This window comes from Bacillus rossius, chromosome 1 (genome assembly GCF_032445375.1).
Source record: "Bacillus rossius redtenbacheri isolate Brsri chromosome 1, Brsri_v3, whole genome shotgun sequence".
NCBI classification, from domain to species: Eukaryota; Metazoa; Arthropoda; class Insecta; order Phasmatodea; family Bacillidae; genus Bacillus; species Bacillus rossius.
In genome coordinates this window covers 58,392,310-58,420,264 of record NC_086330.1, presented here as the reverse complement: position 1 = coordinate 58,420,264, position 27,955 = coordinate 58,392,310, and the positions used below count along the sequence as shown (strand labels likewise).

Here is a 27,955-nt window from a genome sequence, read left to right as displayed (position 1 = left end):
TTAAATAGCACAACGATCTTTGTACTGTCGGGGCCAGGCCACGCAATGTCCTGGTCAGCATCTAAGCTGGACTACTTGCAGTGGGCAATATTAACTATTTTATATGTAACAACTCCTCATTGTGCGATTACTCTGTCTTGTGAATGTACATGAAGGTGCCAATAAAACCAAATAGCTTGTTCATATTCATCTCTTGACTATAAGCTTCCCAGAAAAGAGACTGAGGTGTGTGGAACACCTCAAGACCCCACTGGCAGTCGCCTTTGGTGATAACATAGTGTGCCCGCTGCTGAGAGTGGTCCAATGAGTTCCAGTGTATCCGCGCAGGGGGAAATAAAAGCCTAGCTTCCCTTGGGCCATGTCACAGCCCATGGACAGAGTCGATAGCTGGGACCATGTGCCCATCCATGTGGTGGTGCCCAAGATCTCTATCTATGCCAACCCGAAAACCCCTCAATGACAAGCTGACAAAATGTTCAAATATTTCTATTCTTCACTCAGCAACTCTATAGAGTTTCTCATCTGTTGGAGCTTTATTTCTACTTAAAATTTCCTATGCATATAATTTCTCTTTTAAAATTCCAACATTTGCCGCCATTTATTTCATATTCATGCTGTTATATACATAAAAAAATGTTTGTAAACTATGAGGAAAAATGTGTTCATTAATATCTATCTGAAATTCTTAAATACTTCTTAATTTTTAGCCATGTATGAAGTATGCTATGATGATGCTGGGGACTGGGGTACAAAATATGAATTTATGACTGGTCACAGATATTTATCTGAAATGTACTATTCTCTCCACGGAACAGAATTTGAATTTTACCATCTAAATACTTTACAAATATTTTGTAAAAATTTAATGTGCAAACACTTTAAACTGTTCTTTGAGGATAAATTAAGTGAAAATATTTTAAAAATTATGTCATGTACTCAAAACTTTCATCTAATTCTGAAAGCGATACCATACAAGGTTATTTTAATATGACTTAACAATGCAATTCGTATATTTGTTTTAATGCAATAGTTGCATACATTAACTAATTCAGGAACCAACACACACCTCTTAATGAGAGACATTCCAATTGGAAAGTCGTAGGTATTCGGGAGATCATCAGTTTCGTCATCCGGCAGAAGTTTCATCTGCTCCTGCCACGCAATAAGACCTCGCTCTTCCGGTGTTCCTTTAAAAAAATCACACACAAATGGGGTTAGTAATTCAATCTAATATTAGGTTTTTCAGTCTAATTTAGCAATTATTTTTGGTTGTAACCAGATACCACTGTTTTGTGCTATAGTGGTACCTGTAATACTGTACCACACACCATAACGAGTGAGTAAATGTGGCCTTCGGCAGGAGGTAAATTTACTATTCAAAGTTTTAATGATCAATTTTGATGTGTCTCCCCTTCGTAAATAATAGTTTTGGGTGATGAGTAGTTCTGTTGGATGCCAACCGATGGAATTAGCCTCTAAACTATGCATCTGCACACAGTCAGAGAGCACGAGGCATCACAGGGTAAATAATTCCACCCTGAACGCTGCACAACAGACTTAACCCGGGCTGTCGGTTCTCCAGGACACCACTTGCTGAATTTCTGAATAACAACTGACGAAAGTATTTGGCACACAATTTATTAATGAATAAGCGAAACCTCACTTGCGCATCACAACTGTCTGTCACAATATTATGCACTAACAATGTAGATAAATCATAAAAGCGTGTCCGCGCATGAAAACAAAGTGATACAAGGCCTCGATTTACTGAAAGACAGTCTGCTATTTAATTAGCACGATGTCACTTACAACCTGGAGACTCACTCCGAGAAAGCTATCGTTGCCAAGCATCGCTGAGACGCGACAGTCTCTTGTGCGGGCCAAGGGCAGACTAACTCTCAGCATCGTCAAATCCTACAAACCTCACACGCACTACTCTCACGCGTACTACTCTCATGCGCACTACTCTCACGCGCACTACTCTCACGTGCACTACTCTCATGCGCACTACTCTCACACGCACTACTCTTGTGTGCACACACACACAATATGAAAGCTGGGCAGCACGAACATTTAAACAAAACTAAGGCTCCAAAAAAATTAAACAATTTTATTAACACTATGTTTATACAAACTATAATTTATGACACTGTGGTGCAAAATATCTAGGTTTGCATCCATGGCAATGGGCAGGAGGCGTGAAGTGTGAGAGGTTATGTTGTTGGTTGTGCAGAAAACATATTACAAGGAGGGTAAGGAGGGAAAACTCAGTTGTACGTCAAGGTGACTTCAAGTATTACAATGCAGGAAGTTTTATGTGCTTTAATTTTAAAGGGGGTCAAAAGGTCAGTTGTAGTTTGTGTGCATCATGGAATGAGAAGTCAGGTTAATTTTCATTTTGTTACATGGCTGATTATAAATGATTGTGCTAATGGAAGAACAAGAGTACAAATGTTTGGCAGAACTATGAAATTATTACATGTGAGGTTCTCAATGAGCTTTTTTAAAGTGTGAGATACAGAAATATTTAACTTTATATTTTTATTACAATGGGTGTTTTTATTGGTCACATTAAATTAAGTATAAAATCATTTACCTATTTCATTTGTCTGGTTTCAGGGGTTTGTTTGAATAGGACATTAATTCACTGCACGTTAACAAAATTATAATTTTCAACATATTCAAACCAACTACTAACCAAATTCATCCACAGGAATTTTTTATCTTCAGGTTCTCAATGTTTCACAAACTTATCAAAATGATCAGTTTTATTAATACTCAACATGATTACTTTAAGAGTCCTCTGTATCGGCTCAGAATGTATTCTATTAGGTTTAACAATATGTTGTTACATGTGTATGTGGAGGTTGTGGGGGCAGGGGGGTTATAGGGGATATTCCTGCCTGAAGTTATGGAAAAATGTGTGCGAGATCTCTGTCAAGGTAGTGTGTTATTTTAGGTGATGAAAGGTGATCTGTTACAGCACCTGGAACTGCAAACCACACAGGAAGTGATGCATGTTGAGAATGATAATGTAACTGTCCAAATCCCTTGTTGATGTAAGTTTTTTGAATACACAATAATTATAGTTTTAATTACTTTTATTAAAATACCGTCCAGAAAGAAATTTATGTATTCGCCATTGACGGGACTTTCATACAAAAAAAAATGGATGAAAAGGCTACTGCGGGTAAGACAGGACATTTTGGTTACAGTAGGTTGCAAACTACTGTGATAAAACTCTATTAGCAAATTTAGAATAACATCATAGTTGGTCAAAAATCATGTAATTTTGACCTCACTGTGCTATTTGCAAGTGTGTTGACTCAATAATCTTAAGCCACAAATTTTGCTCCAAAATTAAATACCTGGTATCAAGTTGTCTAGAACGCAACCCACAACTCCGCCAACGAGAATGCTGGTGCTGAGAAGCACTGTCAAGATTCCGTCTGCAATCTCATTTCCCAGTTGAATGGCATTTGGATTTTGTTCCATCCATTTGGGTAACACCTGAAATGCATCATTCATTATCAAACAAGAATTTTTTTTTTTTGCAACACCAACAGCCTTTTTTTTTGTTTCTATACAGCATTTTATTCTTTTCTGAACTTCATTCCTAGTTGAAGCATAACAACAAGACTGAAGTACTGAATAAAGCGTTTAATGATAACATTTACTAACATGAATATGTAAAACAAGCCGGAGTACTCGCGCTTCGCTACAGCAGTATACAGGTGTATCACTCTCGCACTTCTGTTAATTACACATGGCCCCCTTTCGTTAAAAAAGCCGTTGCCATTGATACGCTGAAGGCAATAACAATACAAAATCCCGTAGCCATGGAAACGAAGAAAGCATCATTGGTGAAATGGTAATGGGTCATTTCTTGTCAAATCACCTAGAGCCATGTGCTCCAAGGTTACAGATTTTGTTCAAATTTTTTTTATGCATATATACTTATAACATGAGTAACTGTGAATTATTTTAGAATTTTTAAATTAAAACTGGAAGAATGAGAAATTTTCGAATCTTTCAGTTTTTGAGCAAATAATGTTCTCCGATGATCTTCACCAGTACACTTAAATTACTATAAAACCCACAATTTGCATCCTATCTAGCTCATTTGAATTGAAAATAAAAGCTAATATTCCATACTTTGTAGATTTGGACAGAGAAGTAACAAATTCCATCACAAAAATTTTACACTGAGCATGTAATACAATTTTAAGCTAATTTGCACCTTTGCTCGTGCTCAATACCATAACTCAACAACCACAATGAGCACTAGCTTGAAAATTTATTTTTACATACACATTAGCATTAGGTAACTATATTTGAAAATAGTAAAGTGAGTTTTTTGTGGTTTTTAAATTATTAAATTTTTATTACTGAGGTATGTAATAATGCCCAAATCCAAAGTAATTGCCACATAAAAATATTAAAAATAATTGGATTTAAATTGGGTTTACCAAATAATATGCTAAATACAAATCTCGCTTTTTTTGGCAAAGAAACTTACACTCATTGTCAAAGATTTCTGAGATAAGTATTCATTTGGCTGGCTAGTTCCTTTGTTTTTGCTGATAACAGGTTCCTTGGAGCTGTCTTTTTTCTTCCTTAAAGTTTCTTCTTTAATGACTTTGGTTTTCTTTAATACTCGCTTTACAGGTGAACTAGATATCACCAGTAAAGGGAGCTTTCTGCATTTATGCTCAGTTTTAAGGTCTGCAACAAGAAGAACAGGCAATGAATAGCTGCAGCTGGGTTGGGAGATGGCTTTTGACATGTCCAGACATATGCAGTGTCTCTTCTGTATCAGGTGCTCTTGGCTTTAATTGCCTTTCTGTAAATGTAGTTTTTGGTTCAGTAGCTTTGGCAGAAAGCTTTCTTGCTTAGCCACTGGTGAATTCTCTGCTCCTACAGTATCAACCACTGGTGTGTCCCCTGGTTCTACAGCAGCAACCACTGGCGAGTCCCATGGTCCTAACAGTAGCCACCACTGGTGAGTCCTGTGGTCCTACATTACTGCTGATCTATGTCACTGGTAGATCAGCTGTGGATTGGGGCTTGTCTGTTGTTGTTAAAGCTTCAAAATCTTAATCTGCAAAGATGTCGTTGAAGGGTTTGATCTCTGTTACTCTGAATCCATTCACAGCAACTCCTACAGAGGCAATTTTGTTATATCCTTAGCAAAACAATATCACACGTCTTCGATTGTTTTAATGGAGGCCTGGAAACCGTAAAATTTTCGTGCTATCTTTAGACCAGCCATGTCTTTCTGTCTTGCATTTGTGGTCACGTACCATTTTCCTGGTGTGTAGCTACACATATAATAAAACATAAACGAAACAAAACAAATAATTTGGAAACAAAATATTTATGTAGAATGGCAAGTTGACGAATCCATCATGCCCCTTTCCACAATTCTTCCTCATGCTCCACATAACCATGTTTTTTTTATGATTGTGAGTAAAAAAAACTAATAATTTTTCAACTCTATAAACACAGGTTGCGTTCATAGCTGTTTTCTAAGCACAAGAAAAAATATTGCTATTAATAATTACTAATCTAGCCACTTTAAATCAGTATTTTCTCCAGCTAAAATCTTACATTGGCAACTCACAAAACAAACTTATAGCTCCACAGGATATAGTCAATGGTGCGCCACTTCACATTTCACAAAGCATGTACTAGCAGGGGCGCAACAACAGAGGGGGGGGGGGGGGGGGGGGCAAAGGTATTTTGCCCCCACTCTGGAACCTTGAAGTGGGGGCAAACGGGGGCAAAGAAAGTGCTGTGTAATCAATTTTTAGATAATAAAACTGCTTAAATAGCACCATTTTCCACCTTGAAATACAAATTTTCCCGGGGGAGGTTCCCTGGACCCCCCGCTTCAATAGGGGGGATCGACGATTCTTTATAATAAAGGTATATTGCCTCCCCTTTGGAAATTTAGTTGTTGCGCCCCTGTGTACTAGGGCTCTCTTTTTCACCTACTACTGTGCTGCAATATGTCGTCTAGAAGCAGAAATTCTAGATTCATCTTACCTTCTTTCATCTTACCCTCACAACTAATTTTCCTGTGTGTCTATCAAAATCGTCCATGATTCAATATTTTTCCCATGTTGGTTGTAATTTAAGTTTGATGAACCAGTTCTACAATCATGAAGTAATTTTGCGCATAGTTAGTTAATGGTTCATTGCATCATTTAAAAGGTTATTTGTACTAAACATTTGGAGATTGTTAATGTGTTTGTGTGTTACATAGAATTTTTTTAAAACTTTCTTGCCTCTTTGATTTATCCTAATGTACCCTCATTCTAATAAGTCCTTGTGAACAGCATTTACAAGATTATACAAGCTGTGTTCAAAAAGAAACAGATATGTATTTTGCTGTAACATCTTTATTGCTCATTGTGCAACATGTTAAGCACTGTCTGCTCAAAGTAGTCTCCTCCATGTGCAATACACTGTTCCCATTGTTTCTTCCAGTTTTGGAAAGCCTCCTGGAATGCACTTTCTGTGATTGTGCGCAGGTCTCTTGTCATATTGCCCTCTATGATTTGAAAACAGCGGACTTTTAACATAGTTTTAAATTTGGGAAACAGGAAAATGTCTGCTGGAGCTAGGTCTGGAAAAGAGGGTAGATAGGGCATAACGGTACAATGGTAGAGTCATGTTTTGCCAGATAGCTGTGGACAAAGAGCAACGCGTGAGCCGGTGCATTGTCATGTTACAACATCCAAGTCTAGTTTCACCTCTTTATGTGCACAGCATCCCTCAAACACACTGGAATTCACTGGTGGACTACCTTGTTTACCATGGTACGAATTCTTGATGGACAACGCTTTAGCATTCAAAAAACACAACCAACATCACCTTGATCTTTGACCGACTCATACGTGCCTTTTTTTGGACAAAGAGACCCTTTCCTACCCACTGTGATGACTGCATTTCGTTTCAACATCATAGCCAATAACCCATGTCTCATCACTTGTTATGATGTACTTAATGGAGTTTTAATTGGCATTGGTAGTGTCAAGCAGTTCCTGGCTGACTTCAACACTGGTCTGATTCTGATCATGAGTCAACAAACACAGCATGAATTTTGCCCTGACACGACGCATCTCAAATTTGTCACTCAAAATTTGATGGCATGATTCTATGCAGATGCTCACTTTGTCCACAACTTTTCAAACAGATGAACAAAAATTTCCACGAATTGCAGCACAAACTCTTTTGACATGGTCTTTATGTGTTGATGTGGAAGGTCGTCCTGGCTTGGAAAACGTTCACCGACCGACATTCTGATGTGTTCAGAATACTTAAATTGCTCATAGTCATAGCACTAAATTAGACTTGGCTAAGCAATTGAAATGTCTCTGTAAAGGTTTTGCCAAGTTTTTAGCAAAATTTCACACACACACACACACACACACATATATGTTGTTCTTCAAGCTCTTTTATTGTCATTTTGGCACTAATCTGACGAACAACTTGTGCATGTGCTCACGTCAGCGGCTGTAACTCGTCAACTAACGGTCATAGCAAAACGTGGCAAATAGCAGCTTGTGTCTGAATTTGCCACTAGGTGCACTTAGTAGCTGCAGCACGCTCCCTCTGACAGTTGGTGCTCTACTTCAAAAGTTCTGCTTATTTTGGAATACACCTCGTAAATCACCCAATAAACACATGGACAAAATAATAAAGTAAAATATAATTTTTTTTAGGTTTGCCCATAGGTTGGTTTCAAATACTTGTGTTTTAAATTTCTACTTAAAATATAATTATTACCAGTCCAAAAAATGTGGAGAATCCAAGAATATACAAGTTTCGTGATGAATTGAGATCCACATACTGTAGAGCAGACAGACCTGTAAAAAATAAGTTCAATTTACTTACAAATAAAATATACTTTTAATAGAGTAGAGTATAGTAATATGATGCTGAAAGAAAATATAAATATATTAATAGAAAACTAATTTTAAAGTTACATGACTAGTAAGATAATATAAAAATCTCTCCTAAATTACAATTGGTCACACTAAGATATGTTGCTAACATTTAAATATGCATCAGCACCAGTTCAGCAGACTTCCAGCACATTCGGGACTTTGCATTTGCCAGATTTATGAAAATTCTGGATTTTCAGGTGGTTACCTCCCGCGAGCGCTACGTGCTACGTTTTAGAGCAAACACATTTGTAAACTGGTGTTTGGCAAAAATAAATAAATAAATAAAATTATTTATATACTATATATTTTGTTGGCCTGTACGTCCCTGCTAAACAATATATACGTACATGCCAACAAAAAATTTGTGTCAGCAATTGCTGAGTTCTTCTAAAGAAATACTTCTGAATGAACTCAAACCACGCCGAATGCTCCCAACTATTTCCGGGCAACACAGAGCACTTCAGACCTTCACTATTTGTATACTGTAATAATATTTCTGACTTCGGCTGAATTTCTTTATTTAGGTTAAGTTCGCTTTAGTTGGCTTAGTCCATACATTCCTCACTGCTGCCAGACCATCAGATGTTCCAGGCCTTCAGATGCTGAACTATTGGAAGTTTTATTTTACCTACTAGAAAAAAATTAATATTTTTCACTGCTATATATTTTTATTTCATAATGTTTAATATTTTACCAATATGTTCTATGGATCAGAATAAATTATTTTTAACGTATTGAACATGTTTTTTATGTCAATACTCAATATTTAATGTGAATTTATTAAATTCAAACAGATGGTATGGTTTGCCATCAATAGGTTTAGTTAAGTAATATATATAGCTGTCTTTAATGTTTTACCAGAACAATAAAGCACATTCTCTTACCGAAAGCTGCGATCATTCCGAACATGACGCAGAACATCCCGCCTACCACAGGCTCTGGGATGATGATGAAAACAGCGCCAAACTTGCTGATCACACCTTGAAGGAGCATTAAGACAGCGGCATACTGTATTACTCTTCTGCTGCCTACCTGAAATGGAATATTATTCATTGCAGAAATCAGACAAGACATACTACCTATATTAACTAGGGTTGTCCCGATACCAATACCTGGTATCAGATATTCAGCCGATAGTCAACTCTCGGTTGAGTAATGAGGTATTGGAGGTTTTGGGAATTAGTATCGGAAATAGAGGTGACTCGTGATTTGTAGCTCTTTACATTTACTTCAAAAATTAAAACCTTTTGTTTAAGGAGGCTTTAAATTATATGCAAGACTTCAGCTATACCTAAAAATCAATACGTATGTTTATTTTTAACTCATAGTACACAATATTTAAAATTGTCATCATTCAAAAATAAAATAAATGAAACAGTTGTTGCTAAATGTTACTAGAGTAAAATACAATATAATAAAAATCCATGCAAAACAAAGTATTTTTACTTCTTGTTACTGGAAAAAAACTGTTACGAAAGTTTATAGGATCCAAAGTAAGTAAAGTTTAACAATGATATAAATCAAACTAAGGGCATTGTAAAGAAATTATGGAGGCATATTGACCCTGTAGGAACTTGTATTTGAAATGGAGGTATTGGAACAGCACTAGCTTTTATAATGGCTGTAGAACTACTTTTATTAACAAATGCTTAAGTTGTATTTTTTTTTATGCTTGTATGAAATACAATAATTTATTTTTAATGTAACAAAGAGTTTGGATTATTTTATAAGGAAAAATGGTCAACATTTTATGTTGTCATAACTTTTAATCTCCTATTTACACTTGTGGCTATGATAGATTTGTGAATTACCTACCCACATCTTTCTCTGTACTTTCATTACTTCTGTTAGTGTGAAAGTTGTCCTTATAATCTAAACTAGTGCCCTACCATTCTTATCTTTATCCTCGTAGTTCAAATAGCAAAAAAAATAATTAACTGTCGTTACTTTTCTTTTTTCAATAAATCTCCTTTTATGTCCTCAACTAAAATTAATATTGTTTTAAATAATAACTCTTAGGATAAAGTTTAAAGTAAAGTTTTCAAAAGTTCACAAAAAGTTGGACCAAACCTTTTCTGTATATATGTACAATTGATTCGCCAGTCTCAGAACACACACTCTGCTAGTCTGATTTACTTTAAAGTATGATTTTTTGTATCTTTTTTTGTAAAAATATGTCGCCCAACTGTTTCACATGCCATTATTTGGCAATTAGACAGTGTTTGTTAAAAATTATTTAACATTAATGAAAAATAATGCTGTTGCAAATAAATATAAATGTTCACAGGATATCGACAAATGCCTGGCGAACAAATATCAGGATATTTGAAAACTTACAAAAAAAATTTTCTTGTATATAGTAAGACAAATTTAATGTAATACTAAATAGATCTATTTACGGGAATATGCTGATCTTTAAGGTTGGAAAGTTAAAGTATTTCAGAGATAATTTCCACGTGGTTTAAATAGACAGTCTCAAACTATTTATATTTAGAACGGTATTCCAAGATATTCAGGTAAGGTAGCGAATAACTACTGCCTTGTTAAGAATCAACTGTAACGTAACTTGCGGGCCATATTCCATAACGTGTCCAAACTGAATCCCAGTAAGGTAACCGATCAGAAACCGTTTCAATAAACGGTGCCCTGTGCGAGGCTAGAAACTGGTTCCAACACATTCTAGCGAACGTTGCACATCCATCAATGCGATTTTTACAGCAAAAATACTAAAATATAACAGTTTTTCTAATTTACTCAAGTACTTTTTAAGTTGCAATTATTTCTTGTTATGACAGTTTACAAAATGTATGCCAGGATAGTTTCTCTTTCATAAAATTTCATTTAGCACACCAACACGCTTGGTATGCCCCCCGAAGATCACAGAAATGACTATATGCCATTTAGTGGCACTAGACGCGGGGCCGCCATCTGGACGAAATCAGTGAAAAAGTGAGCTCTACGCATGCGTGGAATTTGAGATTCAGATCAGCACTAGTTAGGACACAAAAATCTGTTCCTCAAAAAAGGAACTAGCCGTGTCCTATTTAAGTGTTTGGAATATATTTTGTGCACTTGGAATACCGGCTTTACTGTGCGACTATAATTTGAATTTAGGCGTCAAAAACAATGCCAGCTGGAAATTAAAGTTTTGTGATTTCCAGCAAAATTATTGTTTATATCAGTTTTTTTCATGACTTCCGTGACTTTCCGTACCTGTAGACACCCCTGGTTCAGTAATTGTGAACTGGTGTGGTAAATTAAATAAAACGTACAGAAATCGAACACAATGTGTACACATATCTGTTTATAGAAAACTACATAATAATTTGTGGGCCTTTTCAAAAGTTACTAGAGGTGATCTCTGTGCTCTTAAAACTATAAGTATGTAGTCTCCTTTTTGGAACCAAAATTTTAAAATTGTCAATGACCAAATTAGTGAAACCATTTTTTTGTCTTGTGTCGCAAGCTCTAAAAAAAGGATATTTTTTTCTGATCCCCAAAATTATGAATCATTTTTATTTCATTCGCTCTTTACTTAAAATGCTAATGCAGGTAGTGCCTACTTGCTTGTGCAAAGCCTAATTATATGAGGTGCCTGCTTTATTCCCTTGTTTATTTTTTTGTGTATGTGTTTGTTTGATTTTTTGTTTGAATTTGTTTGAGTGTTTATATGTTGTGCCCACCTAAAAATTCCTCAACTGTTGGTGGGCAAGTTATAAATAATAAATGAATAAATAGATAAACATAGACACAGAAAGAATAACCTGAATAAAACATACTTTAGTGACACCGATGGCACCGACGTTCTCGCCAAAAGTGTTTGTGCCGTTGCCGCTGCCCCAGAGGCCGGCGAGCACGGTACCCAGGCCCTCCGTGCCGATACCTCTGTTGATGGCATGGACCGGGGGCGGGGGGGCACCTGGAGAAACACACCCGATGGCACACGGCATTGTAAGAACAGCTCGAGGCACTTTAGTTTCATACATTCTCTCTAATGCTCACATTATTACACGATTCCTCAATAGTTAGCAATCGTACAAGTTTTCTCCGGAGAATAAGGATGGCTTTATAAACTTTGCAAGAATGCGACATGCATAAAAATAAACAAGAAAACTACGGTAGTTCATGAATCATGTGAGTTTCAAAGACACCACTTACCCTATAACTTAAACTAAAAAATTTAACTGAACAAAAATATTTTTTTGACAATTACATTATTGTATAAAATTATAATAAAATTTAATATAATATATTTCACGAGAACGTGTCAAATTTTGAATGTTATAATTGTAAAGTGTCATTTACTTTCACTGTGCTATGGTTTAATAAGTTAAAACGTAAATATTAGCAATTCGGAACTTGTCATTTCAAATAGGGAAGGCAGATACGCAAGCCGTAAAATCTCAAGAAATTGAAAAGTTTGCAGATGTATTCACTGCGTTTTTGCATCTTGCATAATTTATAAACAAGTATTTGAAAATAATGTTAGTTGCATTTTTGCATCTTTTGTTTCTTGCATTCTTTCATAGTTTAATAACCCGGCCTTTAAGAGCTTGACCTCACTGGAAATCAAACCCCAGTTGCCTTATAAGCATACTCACATAAGATGAATAATATTTCATTCCCTTACCACAGAAAGTTATTTTTAATGATTAATGAAATGGGCATTTTTGATTTAATATAATTTCTTGGACATATGCCATTGCAGTTCAGCAGTGTTTGTCAGGGAAAAATTAAAAAATGTGAAAAAGAAGGAAAAAAAACACACACACTACACACACACTCAACACACACACACTTACACAAACACACAAAAACCAACACAAATAACACAACCACAAATAACACAAACACAAATAACACAAACACAAATAACACAAACACACATAAAACAAACACACAAAATATGTCTGTGCCTGATGACGGGAACAGATGCCAGTTCCCAAAACGTTGCAACTGTTTTGTCGTAGGAAACCTATTGTGTCCATCTGTGTTTTTATTGTGCTGTCCATAATATCTGTTTATCTTCATCGTTGTGTTCGTATATTTGCTGCGTTGTGCAGGTATGCATTTACTGTTATTGTTGAAACTGCCTCGTCATTGTTAGCCCACTGTGTTGTCTGTGCTATTATTTTTTAATCACTAAATTTCTTCCACGAAATTCTTGCGCTGTCTGAAGATTAAGTTTGAATTTGTTCATGTGTGCCGTCAGCGTTGTGTTGTCCATAATTCCTGTCTAGGTTCATCGTTGGGTTTATCTTTTTGAAACAGATGTTTTAGGCTTGTTCTCTGTGGGTTTATGTTTATATATATATGCTTATATATACAAACACACATATTATTTTTTGCATTCTTGAATTTTTCCATGACAAACAGTGCAAAACTACAAAGACATAATATGTCCAAGAAATTGTATTAAACACAGAAAGCTTTATTTATAGCATTCGAGCAAGTGACTATTTCAACATTACAACATGTAAATATCACTTAAATTTTGTATTTAACATTGTACGGCATGGCCTTGGCAACTAAATGAAAATTAATTTTAAAGTAGTGTAGGTATTGTTTCCAAAAAAAAAAAAAAGTTGGCTACTGCAAGCTGGCAAGTTGGAATGAAAAGCAGCTAGTGTGTGATTTCCAAAATCATCATTAAGTTCGCCTGTGAATTTTTCCTTCCCTCTCTCCCCACATGTAACAGAAAATAAGAAAATATAATTCAACAGTTCAACACCCTTGTTGAGCTTGTTTCTACAGTATGGTAGCTCTTGATTTACGTAATCATTGATTTCATCAGTGGGGTATTACGTATGACTATCATCAAAATTTATTTTGTTGCTGTGAACTAACAAGGGGAGGTCAGCTACTCGTCATCACCAATTTCGCCCGGATTCACAGCATATCTAGGGCTTGAATTGAAATGGAAGTGACGCAAGTGGGAGTTCCAGATGGCCAAACGTTTAGGAAATACAATTTTTGTAGCTAATCGATCCATATATAAGTCTTTTATGTTAGTGTAATTTCCAAGGAGTGGTTGGTGCAGCAGCAAGAGTTTGGATTCGTAATGCGTGGGTTGCGGGTTCAAGTCCCTTAGCGTAAACGTTTTTTGTTCTGCTACTTTTCAATTTAAATGATACTTACACCACAATTGAATCAAAATAACGCATAATGTAGTTAATTAAATTATTATTTTTTTCACAATAGGCATAGGGAATTATTTTTAAAAGTCATATAATCATGGAATTTTTGGGATTGTGAATAATTTTCCAAGAAGGAAAGGTAATTGATAAAATAATAATAAAATAAAAATAATGATGCCCTATGCCTTCTGTGAAAATACATATAAATATAATACTTTATGCATTAATTGGATTCATTTTTGGTGTAAGTATCGTAAAATTTGGGGGAAAAAAAGTCAAAGAAAAACATCTTTGCACTTGTATCAGTTTCATTTCCAGTCAAGACACCTAGATATGCCGTGAATCCGGACAAAATCGGTGATGACGAGTAGCCGACCTCCCCTTGGCAGTGGCGAAGGTTCCAGGGACTACGCCAATGCCTATTGCTTACCGCACATCCTGGCGGTTGTCGGGTAGTAGCTGATGGACTCGACGGTGCAGGCCAGCACTCCTGCCAACATGCCGAGGACACCAGCTGCCGAAACCGTGGGCATCCCCCACTGACCTGTTCAAGTGAACATTGTTAAACTCATTCTCCTCAGGTAAATAAGGGAGGAAACAAATTTAAATAATGCTACTATAGTCTGTCTCACTCTAAGATTGCATTATAGAGTAAAAAGCACCCACTGTTGCCAGATTGATACTACTCAGCTTGTTAACATTAACATTATAATATTGTATACTATCAATAATTATGATAAAGTTTTAATGAGCCTATATTTTAAATTTTACAGATTTTTTTAATTTTAAGACCATAAAATAGTGCTTTTTGATAGTTATTACAGCTGTAAAAGTACATTATAAAAGAAATTTCAAACACCAATTATTATTTTACCGGAGAAACTATTTGTAGTAGTCGGTCACTATTAATAAGAATGCATTCGATTAATTAATTTCTATGGTCGAACAGAGCTGAAATTTTTAATAATAAAAAAATATCCAAAACACTGAGGATAAAATTTGTTAAATCCAAGATGGTGTCTTTCTGATACATTTTCTTAGAAGAGAGAATTCAATATTATTAGATAATGAATGCTCTTGATGAAATAAAACAAGAAACACTATTTCAATAAATCTTATTCCAAATCTTAAAAATAAAATTTTGTTTAATATATTAACAAAATTTTTTTATGTAGATGTGTCTAAAACATTTGTGCTCTTAAGGTTTATCTGACAACAGAGAAAACTGAAACAATGACAGCGCTAATAGCAGATATCATGCATTGGAAAAAAGAGTAAATGCCCATTAAAATGCACATTGCAATCTAAGGAAGATGTGCTTTGGATGTGAAAACTTAATTTGTAATGGAAATCAGCACACAAAAAAATTACTTTTACAGATGACCTTAAGGAGGTAGAAATCTAATTTCTTTTACTTCTGTAATTTTTAGTTTTTGCTCAAGATTTATGTATAATTCATAATATAATCTAAGGTTCATATCTTATCATGAACCGACAGCCTGAAATAAAGTTGTACACATTTTGATTTAACCGTTGTAGGTCGCCTTTGTCGCGGTTATAGGACATCATTAACAAAATCTTTGAAAAAGTTGTTTGACCAAAACTCTGGAAACATGAACTTAAAATTTTTATTTTTTTTATTTTTTATTTTTTTAGTATTATAGAAAATATAAAACTAATAATTTTTTTTGAAAACTTTTAATTCCAAATGGTATACCGTATGATGCTATATGTTCATGCTAGGGTTTAAATATAAATTTAAATTGTAATTTTTAATATTTTTCAATAAGCATTTCTTCATTGGATGAAAAAATTATTTATAAAAAAAATTGTTTTATTATGTATTCAATTTTAAAGTACAAGACTAAAAAAAAAAAAAATCATTGAAGCATAACTAAGAAAACTACCCTCTAAGTTAGCAAGCAATTCATGATGTGTATCTTTTATCTAAACATTTGACCATACAGAATTTATTTATCATTTGCAAAAGAAGCTAGGTAATGTATTATGCTACGAGTGACACATTGCATTCTTCTCAAGTGTGTATGACGAAATCACAACGAACTTAAAAGTGACTTAAGTACGATAACCAAACAATAGTAGAACAATTTTTTTCTTCTTGAAAATCGGCCCCTTCTTATCTGATCACTGTTATTGACTGGTGTGCTGATAACATAATAGGCCTTGGTGTTATCACCGTGAGAACGAAGCGGACAAAATTAATGCTCTTTTCGGTGTTTAAAACATTAAACTGACATCTCTAAATCGAAATAAAAGTGTGTCCCATCAGAAGTGAAATTTCTTGCTTATTAAATAAAAAAGTGGGTTATCTGTAAAGTCGGTTTAAGGACGATAATTTTACGTGACAACGTCATAAGAAAACATTGATGAAAAATCGCATACTTTTTAATTTTCAAATATTATTTACATTTTTTGCAAATTTAATTTAAATAATTTGTTTAAATATAAAAACGAACAATAAGTTAAAAAGCCCGCCTTAACCTGTTTGATATTATATAAGATTTTCTCGCACGGTAGTTGGCCGGTTCTTGCACGCTCGGCTCAGGTGGAACGTGACAATTTTTCGTGCGTGCAGCCGGCATTAATCGATTTATAAGACGTTAGCACGTCAAAATGCCTTGTTCTGCATATTGTACTCTCTCATCCGTTCACTAGCACTTTTTGGCGCCTCGTTTGGCTGTTTAATCTCTCGTTTCCTTTGATAATACCTTTTCTCAACTTATGCCTTTTTATTATTTTTAGGCATTATGTTAAATCACTATCTTTAGCTAAATAAAATGAAAGAACATAAATTACACTTATAAAGCTAATCTCTTAAGTCTATATATATATATATTTACATTTTCAACCACAACACTCACATACAAATGAATGATATTTATAAAGTTAATCGCACATTTCAGTAACTCTTTTCTACACGAATACATATATTGTAGATAAAATAAATTAATTATGGTAGCGTCAATTGTCAGCCATTACGAAAACTGAGTAGACAAACACGAGGAGCTTTATGAGAATTCCGTAGCATCACTGCTGCGTCATTTCTGCTTCTCCCATGCCGTCTCCCCTTTCGACCGTTACAACTAGCATATAGCATGCTCCGCTATGTACCTATCCCCCCTCCTTCATTCCATTCGACCGCTAGTGCATGCGTTGGAGTGGCGTCGCCGCTGACGCACTCTCCTCCTCTACCAGTTCTTCCCATCAAGTACCTAACCATTCCTCTCATGCGATCGGAATTTTCGTAACGCTCCAAAATTGTAGTCCCCTCAGCAAAGAAGTTTTACTTCAAAAAGAAACAGATGGGAGATTTGTGGATGTGTGTAATAACTTTTTAAAATACATGTAACTTAGTACCTACATATCCCACAAGTTTACCTGTTGCTGGCGTGGTGGCATGCAGGATTGTCCAAGAGTACAAACAAACATTATGAAAACAAAAAAAAAAAAATTGGTTGTTTGTAAAGTCGGTTTACGGACGATAGTTTAACGTGACAACGTCATAACAAACCATTGATGAAATGATTGCATACTTTTATGAATAAAATTTAATCATTTTTATTGAATTATCACTATTTTACATGGATTAAAAGGAGTGAAATGAAATCTACAATTTATTTGATAAATTTACTTTTATTTGCACTCATTAATTCAAATATGTTTATTACTTTAACGAACAGATTATTTTAACTATAACTTTTATACATGTTTGCTATTTAACTTCTTCCAATCTGTGTTATTCTGTTAAGGATAGGACGATGATAGGAAAATAAGGAAACAAATGGGAGTGTTTCAAGTTTAATGTGCCTCGAAAAAGTCAAATCGATGGTTGTTCCAATCGAGTGGAAGAGAGATAGATGCGGCGCAAGCGTACAATGATAGTAACGGGACAAAGCGTAACGCGACAATGAGTCATCCTTTTTCGTGCGTGCAGCCGGCGTTCATCGATTTATTAGACGATGTCACGTCAAAGTGTTACATAACCAAGAATCTATTTAATAAAGGAGCGAGTTTGTCTGTCTTTCTTTTGCCCACCGCTGAGATGGAGATGACTAGAGACGTGAAATTTGGTACACAGATTCTGTAGCAAGGGTCGCCCAGGTGTTCTTTAATCGCTCATTTTTTCTTCGCCATTTTAAAGAATCGTTGTGACGGAAACGGAAGTAATTACCGTTTTCGCTTGGCACGATTTTGATTGGCCGATCGCATTCAACATCCGAAATATTTTACAACGCGTCAAAATATTACAGAACCCGTCCTCTAAGCAAAATATTTGATGGAAACTCAAGTCATATAACTTGCCAAACAGACAAACATGGCTGCGTTAGTGATTTTCAAGGCCCTGCTACAATTGCCATGTCCCTTGGTCCCTTGGTCCGTCATGGCAGTTTGGCCCATGCTCTCATGAAAATGTGCTGCCACAACAGTTATGTCCCAAGTTGTCCAAATGTAAACATTTCAAATACCACCACTAGAGTGCAGTAGTTTTGGGAGACATTTTAACGTTACTTTTTTATATTTCTGAAGTGTTGTGGCCGTTTATTATATGAGAAGCCACAAAATCCCGGAAAAAATTAATTTTTGTAAACAACGAGCATAATTATAGTTTTTTAAGTTTCTGTCTTTGATGTTAAACAATTCCGGGCGTAATTGAACAGCACTTATTAATATCTCGTCCACCTCGTCCGTAGTTATTTCCATTTTAGCTTCACAGTAGTCAATTCACAAACAATTCACAAAATTTAATTTGTTTATTTTTGTATACTACACCACTACTATTTTCCTGCGCGCTTATGTATTTACATTTTTTTTCCATCTCATCGATATTTGTTTACTTCTTGTTTGCATGTTTTTAAAGTTCTTCTTCCAGCATGGGACACATCAATAAGGGACAAAATTATAAAAGTTCGCCATCTGCATGGGATACGGTGGGATATGGACGAAGGGACAAGAGACATACAATCACAGGGTCACGTGGACCAATCGGTGAGTAGTGTCCAACGGACATTTGCATGGGATAAGTCAATTGTAGCAGGGCCTTTACGGTGATGTCATAACCCCTCCAAATGTATTTGAGACAACATTTTCGAAGGCGTTGGAAGCGAAAGTTTGACAGTGTGAAAGGGCCTTTAGTGTACGCCCGGCCTCGGCGTACAACTTACAAGGCTTCGGCGTGGCTTTCTAACCGCCGCGCCGCAGAACTTTAGAAGCACCCGTTTCGTGGAAGCGTCTCAGCGAAAGGCCTCGCCGTGGCGGACACACGGGGCGGAGGTAAGTTATGAAAAAAATAAAATAAAGCGAAAGCTCGGTAAAGGTAGTAGGCCTTCGTTATTTTGAGCGATGCAAGGCGAGCTCTTACGACACCGGGACTTCAAACCACAAAGGCTGTGATGGATTATGAGAATGATAATGTAACTATACAAATCCCCTGTGTTGCATTTAGGTTTTCTAATCCCACCACTACCACACCTGTTAGGTTATTAGGCGAGTAACAAACAAAAAGACGTTCCTTAAAAGATACAGATGTATGTTCTTAGTACTTTTTCAACGCATGAAGGCAAAAAAGATAAACAGTTATAGCCCAGTAAATGTTCAAAGTGTAGGCTACAGTGCAGGAAATTACGTTTAAGAATAAATACTAGATATAAATGAAGAAACAACTGTAAGGTTATTCAAGCCAAATGACATGCGAACAAAATTAATGACATGGATTTTTAAGGAACAGGTATTTAAATGAATGTAGCTAGCTCACGTCTATCACACTAAATAGAGCTCACAAAATCGTTTTAAGCACATTGTAACCGTATTAATTTTTTTCTGCTTTGAAAATCGAGGATAGTTGGTAGTTGGTAGTTTACCGCAGGATTGCCAACGAGACTGCAAGACACGTCCTGGTGATAGACGACGTCAGGTAACCTTAGGCACAACGCGCGTCGAGAGCGCATTTCTATAGCCCGTCTACAATGACACGTACACGGAGATGGATCACGTACACGGAGACGGATCTCACGGAACAGAGTTTCTACAATGGCACTCAGACCGAGACGGACCCGTACGGATTAGCTCCGCAATGCTGAGCTCTTCCGTTTACTTTGCTCCGTGCGACCAATAGAAGCAGACTATTTGACTATGGTGGTATCCATGTTTGTTTATGTTCTAAATAAGTTAAACATTGTTTCACGTACAAATATATCTAACGTTCCGTTATAACTCGTCGTTTATTTTTATTATATATTCGAATTCTGCCAATGGTATGATCTCGAAGCTAAATATATATATTTTAAATTAAAGTAATATTTCTTAACCTTGAAATGCAACCTCATTGGCTGCTATTTGTTACGTTTCCGTGCGTTTCGGAAGCAGCAGATGCGATATTGATATGTTTCGGGAGAACCGTCTCCGTTTTCATGTCATTATAGAACGGGCCAAAATGTTCATGTTTAAACTACTTATCCTATAAAATACGAGAGTACGTAAGTGTATTTTTACTGAATTAAAATAAATGTTTTAAATCAGTGCTGTGTTCGTTATAATTTGTGGGTGTATAAGATTCACTTAACAATGATAATTTTCTCTTCTTTTTCATTGTGTGTCGAACTTATTGCAAAAGGCTCCGGCAGCCTTCTAGCGTCTTGCGTTTGTCTTTATGTGTTTGTGAAGATGAGTCCCACAGCCCAGGGTGCGCTGACACTTCTGTAAACAACCCCTCTGCTAGAGGATCACTCGTGCCTGGTGCTGGCTCGCGCTCCCTTCACGCCTGTACAGGTCTCAGCACGCGCGTGTCCCGTCGCGTCCATTTTGACGCGCGTGCTCTTCAGGGGAGCGCATTAGTGCCACTACAAAAACTGTGCGCTTGAGAAATGCCAATATCAAAAATTCAGTTTTAAATATAAATAAAACATAATATTTCTGAAATATAAGGACTCAAAAAAAAAAAAAAGAAGTAATTTTAAAAACATTCTTAGTTCAGAATCTATGTAATGGTGTATTAACGGAGTGGCGTATTTCAAAATTTTATAATTTTGAAAACATTTGGACAATGGAAAACTTTCTTGATAGCAATGAAATAAGCATGGATGCCATGTGCACGTGTACGGACGTGCGCACTTGTGTATTTTTTTTGCAACCGAAACTGAAGTTATAATTTTCAACATTCATACTTTGCGGCTATGCAGTTTTTTTTAGTTTTGAAACAAAAGATAAATCATTTTAACTTAGTGTTTTGGTTGTTGCGTATCGGAAAATAGATAATCTGAAACATTTATGGTGAACACTCCTAGCAACGAACGAACGAACAAAAGTTGGAAGGGCGTTCCCCCTGTCGTGTTCCATGGAGAGCAGTTTTTAGGTAGTAGTCACGCGATCTGGGATACGAGGTGTGAGAAATACAGTGATAATATCAAAAAGGAGTGAAACTGGGAGGGAAGTGGTACAAAGAAAATGCTACGCCGATCATTTTTCGCTCCTCTACTTGCAGGAGAGAAACTAGGAGTACTCCAGTAGGAGGAGCATAAGGATACTGGCTCAATGTAAACATAGAAATGTAAACACAGTGCCAGTACCCCCATGGGCGCCGCCATCTTGTTTCATGGGCGCCGCCATCTTGTCACGTGGGGGCCGCCATTGTTGTTGACAGTGGTTACCAGGGCGCGCCGGTAGGCCGCCATCTTAGTTCAACCTTTAGTTACCAGAGCGCGCCACCGTCGCTCCGAATGTGGGAATTGTATACAAAAAAACCTGGGAGCTGGGTGGATTCGATCCCGGGGACGCACCAACATCGTGGTTACGAGGCGTGCGCCTTGACCACTAGACCACGGGACCATATGAAGTATGGGGAATTAAATAACGAACATATGCTTTAAAGAAGCTATGCTTAAAAGAAGCTATATCTTTAAAATTCGAAAAAAATATAATGCCTATAACCCCACACCCCAAGTATGCCTAACCGCCATTATGCCAAACCGCCATGCCTTAAAAAATGCAACCATACTAGCTATGCCTATAGGCCCCACCACTCCACAATCGCCGCCATGTTTAAATTACAAAAAACAACCCCCACCACTCCACAACCGTCATGTCTTAAAAAAATGCTTAAAGGCCCCGCCATACCAGCTATGCCTAAACAGTTAAATATCGAAAAAAAAAAAACCAACCCCATACTAGCTATGTCGAAAGCACCATGTTTTTTTAAATTACAAAAAAATTATGCTTAAATCAATTACCGCCATATTAGCTATGACTAAAACCCTCCACTCCGAGTATGCTTAATCGCCATATTTAAATTATGAAAACAAATAAAATACCGATATATTTAAATTTAAAAAAAATACCGCCATACTAGCTATGCCTAAACAGTTAACTTTCGAAAAGCAAACCACCATGCTTAAAAGCCCCACCCGCCATTTTAGCTATGACTAAAACAAACATAACCTCAAAAATCCCGCGCAGAGAGAGCGAGATGTTGCCTGCTGGAGCGTCACTCGTAAACTGCGCAATTATAATCCCCACATCATATTATAAGCATAATAATGTCTTTAAAAACAACAGTGTGTGTGCAACACGCCAAGTAATAAGCATATCTCTCACCGGTGACCGCGATGCGTCTGCTGATGACTTGTTGACAAAACGCCGCTAGGGAAAATGTTTACCGATGCGGCGCGTGGCCGGAGGGGGGAAGGTGACTGCAGATGACTTGTTGACAAAAAAGTGTTGACCGATGAGGCACGTGGCCGGAGGGGAAAAATGAAATCTCCACTACCGATCTCGCCCGAGAACGCCCCAGGGGGCAAGGTGTTATGCCGGACACCGGCGGCGAGGCCGAAAACAAAAGCCGGAGGGAAACCTACCGGATAACATCACGGTAATTAATCCAAGTCTTTACGGAAACGGGAAAACCTTTCCACGACACTAGGAAACGGTCGCCACACTTTTTATGAATTTTATTCACTAAATAAGTATCGGGGTACGCAGTTACCTGAATCTCAGGACCATAAAATCCGCCTTTAATTTCATTACCGTCCAAATCACTCAAATGAAACACACGTGGAAAAATATTCATAACTCTGACCACTCTGAAAACTTCGTGCGACCACCTGGGTTTGAATCCCTTCTCAAACACTGTCTTGTGTTTCGATATACGTACGTACGAACCCACGCGAGCCTTTAACCGTCTAGAATCTATTTTCTTAACATATCTGTAAACTGTTTGTAGCAAAGAGTTATCCCTCACAGCATTCGGAGCCATGCCTATAGTGCGGTGGAACCTATTATTGTAGACAGAAAGTAATTTCGGTAAAAGTGTAAGCCACTTATAATTTCCTTGCGCCGAGAACTCACGGTAAAGCATATCCTTTAAAGTCCTATTAAAACGTTCTACAACAGACGCCTTGACTTCGCTATAACTAGAGTAATGATTAATTGCATACTTTTGCATTAAGGCTTGAAAATGTTTATTGTAAAATTCCGCTCCAGCGTCGCTTTGAATATTCTTAAAACTTCCCGCCTCATTTAAAATACTCTTCATGGCCGCGGTGACTAATATTCTCGTCTTTCGTTTAACTGGAACCGCATAAGCACGTTTGCTATAAACATCTATAGCAGTAAGGATGTACTTGAAACCGCTATTTATCCTGCTGTACGGAATCATCTCCACCAAATCAATCTGTAACAAATCGCGAAGCCCATATGTCAACACAGGTCTACGAGGAAAAATTCTGCGAACTCCGCGATGCAGTTCATTAGAAATCCCACGTTGCGCAACACTCATTTTACGATATATCCAGCTTCCTTCAACTCTTCAAGAATAGATATCACCTCGTTGCTATGTCCGGTATGGCCAGCAGCTTGCGAGGCCATTAGTAATCTGAGGCGAGCAATAAGTTGGTTCGGGTTGTCCCAATAGATAAATTGCTTTGTGCGTTGTAAATCCAATGTTTTTTGTAACAAGCCACTTCCTCGCTGAGATGAGTCAATATTCGGAAACAAACCTTTAATGATATCAAACTTTGCATGCGTTTCGCTTTTATAACGTTTTGTCGTAGGATCATTTTTTTTATAATAAGCATTTGTAATATCTAGTAAATGTCCGTATTGTTTTAAGGCAGAATCGGAGTAGGTGTGCGGCACTCGGCGGAACAATAATTCGAATAAGCCGGGAGCAGGCTGTATCAATTCTTCGTTGACGCGAATTAAATTATTATCGTGAAAAAATACTTCCGTATCCCCTAAGAACCAATGGTTGTTGCGTTTATAGAGACCGTAGGTCCCATCACCCGAGCGAAGGTTGTAGCTCCGTACGTAAGACTGTAATTCACCCAATGAATCATTCATAACATTGCGACGTATACTAGTGTCAGAATCATAACCATCATTCATTACCGGTTCCGGCTTCACCTCTGAAGACTCTTGTTTCGGAACAATATCACGTTGCGGGATAGACTGCACAAACGACTGTCCAAGACTATCCAAACGCGAATTAACAGACTTGAACATTTCCTGATTAATCGCATCCCTCTCCATTCGCGCTCGCTTAGCCAACATATATTTGGCACGTATGTTCCGTATGACATGATCTAAAGCGTTTGCCTCGGCAGACATGACTGAAGATAACCATACAGCATAAAGCCTTTTTATATACAAAATGTCTAAGTTTTAGAAGGCGGTCTCTGAGGTGTGGGCTGCTTAGCAACAGTCCTCACAGTCGATGCAGAAACCAATCCATCAACACCATTCTTAACAACACCAATAGTACGAGCCAATTGAGAAACACGTTGCGAAATGTCAGCGCCACTAGCGGTAAGTTTCAATATCAGTTCCGCCAAGATACCGTTTACCTTTTATATAATCGTATTCTCAAATAGATCGAGTTTATTCTCCAACAAAGTAACATACATATCACCCAACTTTGTAGACAGTACCGACAGACGAGAATTGATTTGGTCCACAGACTGCTGTTCCTTCAACTCCATATTACGTAAAAACTCGATAATACCAACCTGCACATCCCGTACATTGACTAACGATGAATTGAGTTCCGTAAACCGACGCAACAGCTCCTCCGTCACAGTGCGAGTGATTACACTCACGACAGAGTCGATATAATGTTTACTCGCGCCATCCCCAGCATCCTTTGGCATACCCACACGCTTTAAACGTTTTCCGCCCAAATCGCAATTCCCATCAAGATCGCGAGATATACACGAGTCAAGCTGACGTTTCAGAGGACCACCTCCAAACTTTGATACGCTGTAGGACATCCTTCAATGACTCGCAACAATAAAATGATCAAAACCACAACGATACCTGCCATTAAGTAAAGGATAATCCTTTACGATAACAAGAAAACCATGTTCAATTTTCCAACACAAGAAGCACATATCCTTAAACACGTGAAACTCCATATCACTGTTTACATGATCATCGTAGGCATGTCGCAAATTAAGCATATCCATGCGGAAAAGCACGATAACATTCGCATTATCACGAAGCAAATGTTTAGGTATTCTGCCATAAGTTTGACCTAGGTAAAAACAATCAACATGTGCGTGTCGACCCATAGAAAAATACTGTTGTATGATTCCTTGTTTCTCACACATTATATCGTCAAACACAAACACTGAATTGGCCCTGGCCTCGCTAGGAGGTACCACATCAGCATTTTCCGTATACGGGAAAAATTCCAAACCTTCCACCGCTCTAAGAACCGTAGCCAGCCGTTTATACTTTGGTTGGTGCAGCGATTTTGAATATAGATACACATTCTCTAACCGAAGACCGTTCGGTTCCTCGAGTAAACTGAGTAGGACACACGTTTTTCCGCATTCGGACGGACCGACAATTAAACATCTTATTGTCGACGGTAATAAAGAACCATGCCGTGACTCGCGAGCACTGGCTTCATCAGCCTGTGTAAGCCGCACAGGCAGCGACTCGCGCTGTGGCACTACTTCCATTACGCAACTAAACAAAAAACTATAAAAACAGCGTACTTATACCAACTGGAATCAGTATAGTGTTATGCGTTGTACACGAAAGAAGGTACAAAGAGGTGGAGGAATAATAAACTCTGTTATTAACAAGCTGCCAGTAGAAGTACATCTGCCAGGATATAATTTCTGCGGTCCGGGAACGAAACTCGCCAAGAGGCTAGCACGCGGCGATACAGGAGTCAACTCCCTTGACGAGGCGTGTCGTCTCCACGATATTAGCTATTCTAAAAGTAATAACCAAAGTGACAGACATATAGCCGACGGTATATTAGCGAACCAAGCCGCACAAATAGCAAAGAATCCCGCAACGAAATTCGGTGAAAAGATTGCAGCGTGGGGAGTCAATAAGATAATGAGAGTAAAACGTAAGATTGGCGGCGGTGTTTCAACAAAGAAAAACCGCGCGAAAAAAGGCGGGCTACTACCTTTCATTTTCCCAGCGCTGGCAGCGCTAGGCAGCCTGATTGGCGGAGCGGCGGGTATAGCCAAGACCGTAAACAACGCACAGAACAATAGTAAAATGCGGGCGCTTGCAAAAAACGGTTCGGGCCTATACCTGCGTCCCTACCCAAAGTCAGGGGGAGGGGTCAAGCGGAGAAGAAGGAAGAGGGGCGGGAAAAGGAAATGAGGATACTGAGTAACCTGCCAAAGCGAGCCCTTACCACCACAGACATAAAGACAGCAATTAGGAAATTAAAAATTCCACATTTTAGAAATGTGTTTATGAAGGATAAATTACCCACAAAACCATATCACAATGAGAGCGGTATTATTAATTTAGATACGAGTAAGGGGCCAGGAACGCATTGGGTAGCGTATGCCAAGACCGGTCGTACGGTTCGGTACTACGATAGTTTTGGAGACCTGCCGCCCCCTTTAGAAATGCAGCGATACCTGAGAGGCTGCAAAATAACATATAATTACGATAGACAGCAAAAGTTAAACTCATTCAACTGCGGACACTTGTGCATAAAGTTTCTCATCTTGGTATATAAGAGAACCGGCTTCGAAAGAACATGTCCATCACGCTAATACTAAGTGGAAACACGTCGGAACTGTGTTCAACACACTTCCCACCGATCGACGTAAGTGACGGGTTATGGCAGCTCGCTCTCGTGGATTTTACAGTATACAATTCCATCCCGAACGTGGACGAAAACAACCGAATGTTTAGGTATAAGCTGAAGAACGAAGAGATGACGCGAGAAATTAAATTACCTATAGGTTCCTATGAAGTCTTAGACATTGAAACGTATATTAAACAACACCTACCCACAGACGTAATGTTTTCGTTGAAAGGTAATCCAAACACTCTACAATGCGTATTGCACGGCAATGCACAAATCGACTGCACCGGCGACTGTTCCCTAGCCCCGATGCTTGGATTCGAACCGGAAGTCTACGAGGCGAATAAAATTCACGAGTCGACCCAGCCCGTAAACGTGATGCCGGTAAACGTGATTAGAATCACGGCGAATATTATTGGCCACAGCTTCCTTAATGGAAAACCAAACAGTACGATACACGAATTTTCCCCGAATGTTCCTCCAGGATATAAGCTCAGTGATACGCCCCAAACACTCATTTACAGTCCGGTTACCGTGCAACAAATACGAGAGTTGGTTATTAGAGTGGTAGACCAGAACGGTAAATTAATCAACTTTAGAAACGAGGTGACTACACTACGCTTACATTTGAAAAAAGTATGGGGGTAAGATACTTTGGTTTGCATAAAGGGGCGGGGGTGAGCAAGCATAGAGCCAGTACGAAAGCAAACATCAAGCGGTTAACACCTGCCAACGTGAGGTTCCTAGAAAAATTAGGTTTCAAAGTATTTCCAAATGGAATATAGTAT

The 27,955-nt window shown here is 37.6% G+C and overlaps 1 protein-coding gene across 7 annotated transcripts in view; it reads right to left on the bottom strand.

Annotated features, from left to right (window-relative positions):
* Positions 1 to 27,955, bottom strand: part of LOC134536506 (solute carrier family 23 member 2) — a 156,912-nt gene that overhangs the window by 1,806 nt on the left and 127,151 nt on the right. For 5 of the 7 annotated variants that reach the window (XM_063376245.1, XM_063376255.1, XM_063376276.1 and 2 more), the window contains exons 8-13: positions 14,523 to 14,636; positions 11,735 to 11,874; positions 8,840 to 8,987; positions 7,795 to 7,874; positions 3,369 to 3,510; positions 1,067 to 1,187 (exon numbers count right to left, since the gene is read on the bottom strand). In XM_063376245.1, the coding sequence (XP_063232315.1) occupies positions 1,067 to 1,187; positions 3,369 to 3,510; positions 7,795 to 7,874; positions 8,840 to 8,987; positions 11,735 to 11,874; positions 14,523 to 14,636 (745 nt within the window). Of the gene's footprint in view, positions 1 to 930; positions 1,188 to 3,368; positions 3,511 to 7,794; positions 7,875 to 8,839; positions 8,988 to 11,734; positions 11,875 to 14,522; positions 14,637 to 27,955 lie in introns of those variants that run through there. The other 2 variants (XM_063376230.1, XM_063376237.1) reach the window with 1 other exon arrangement.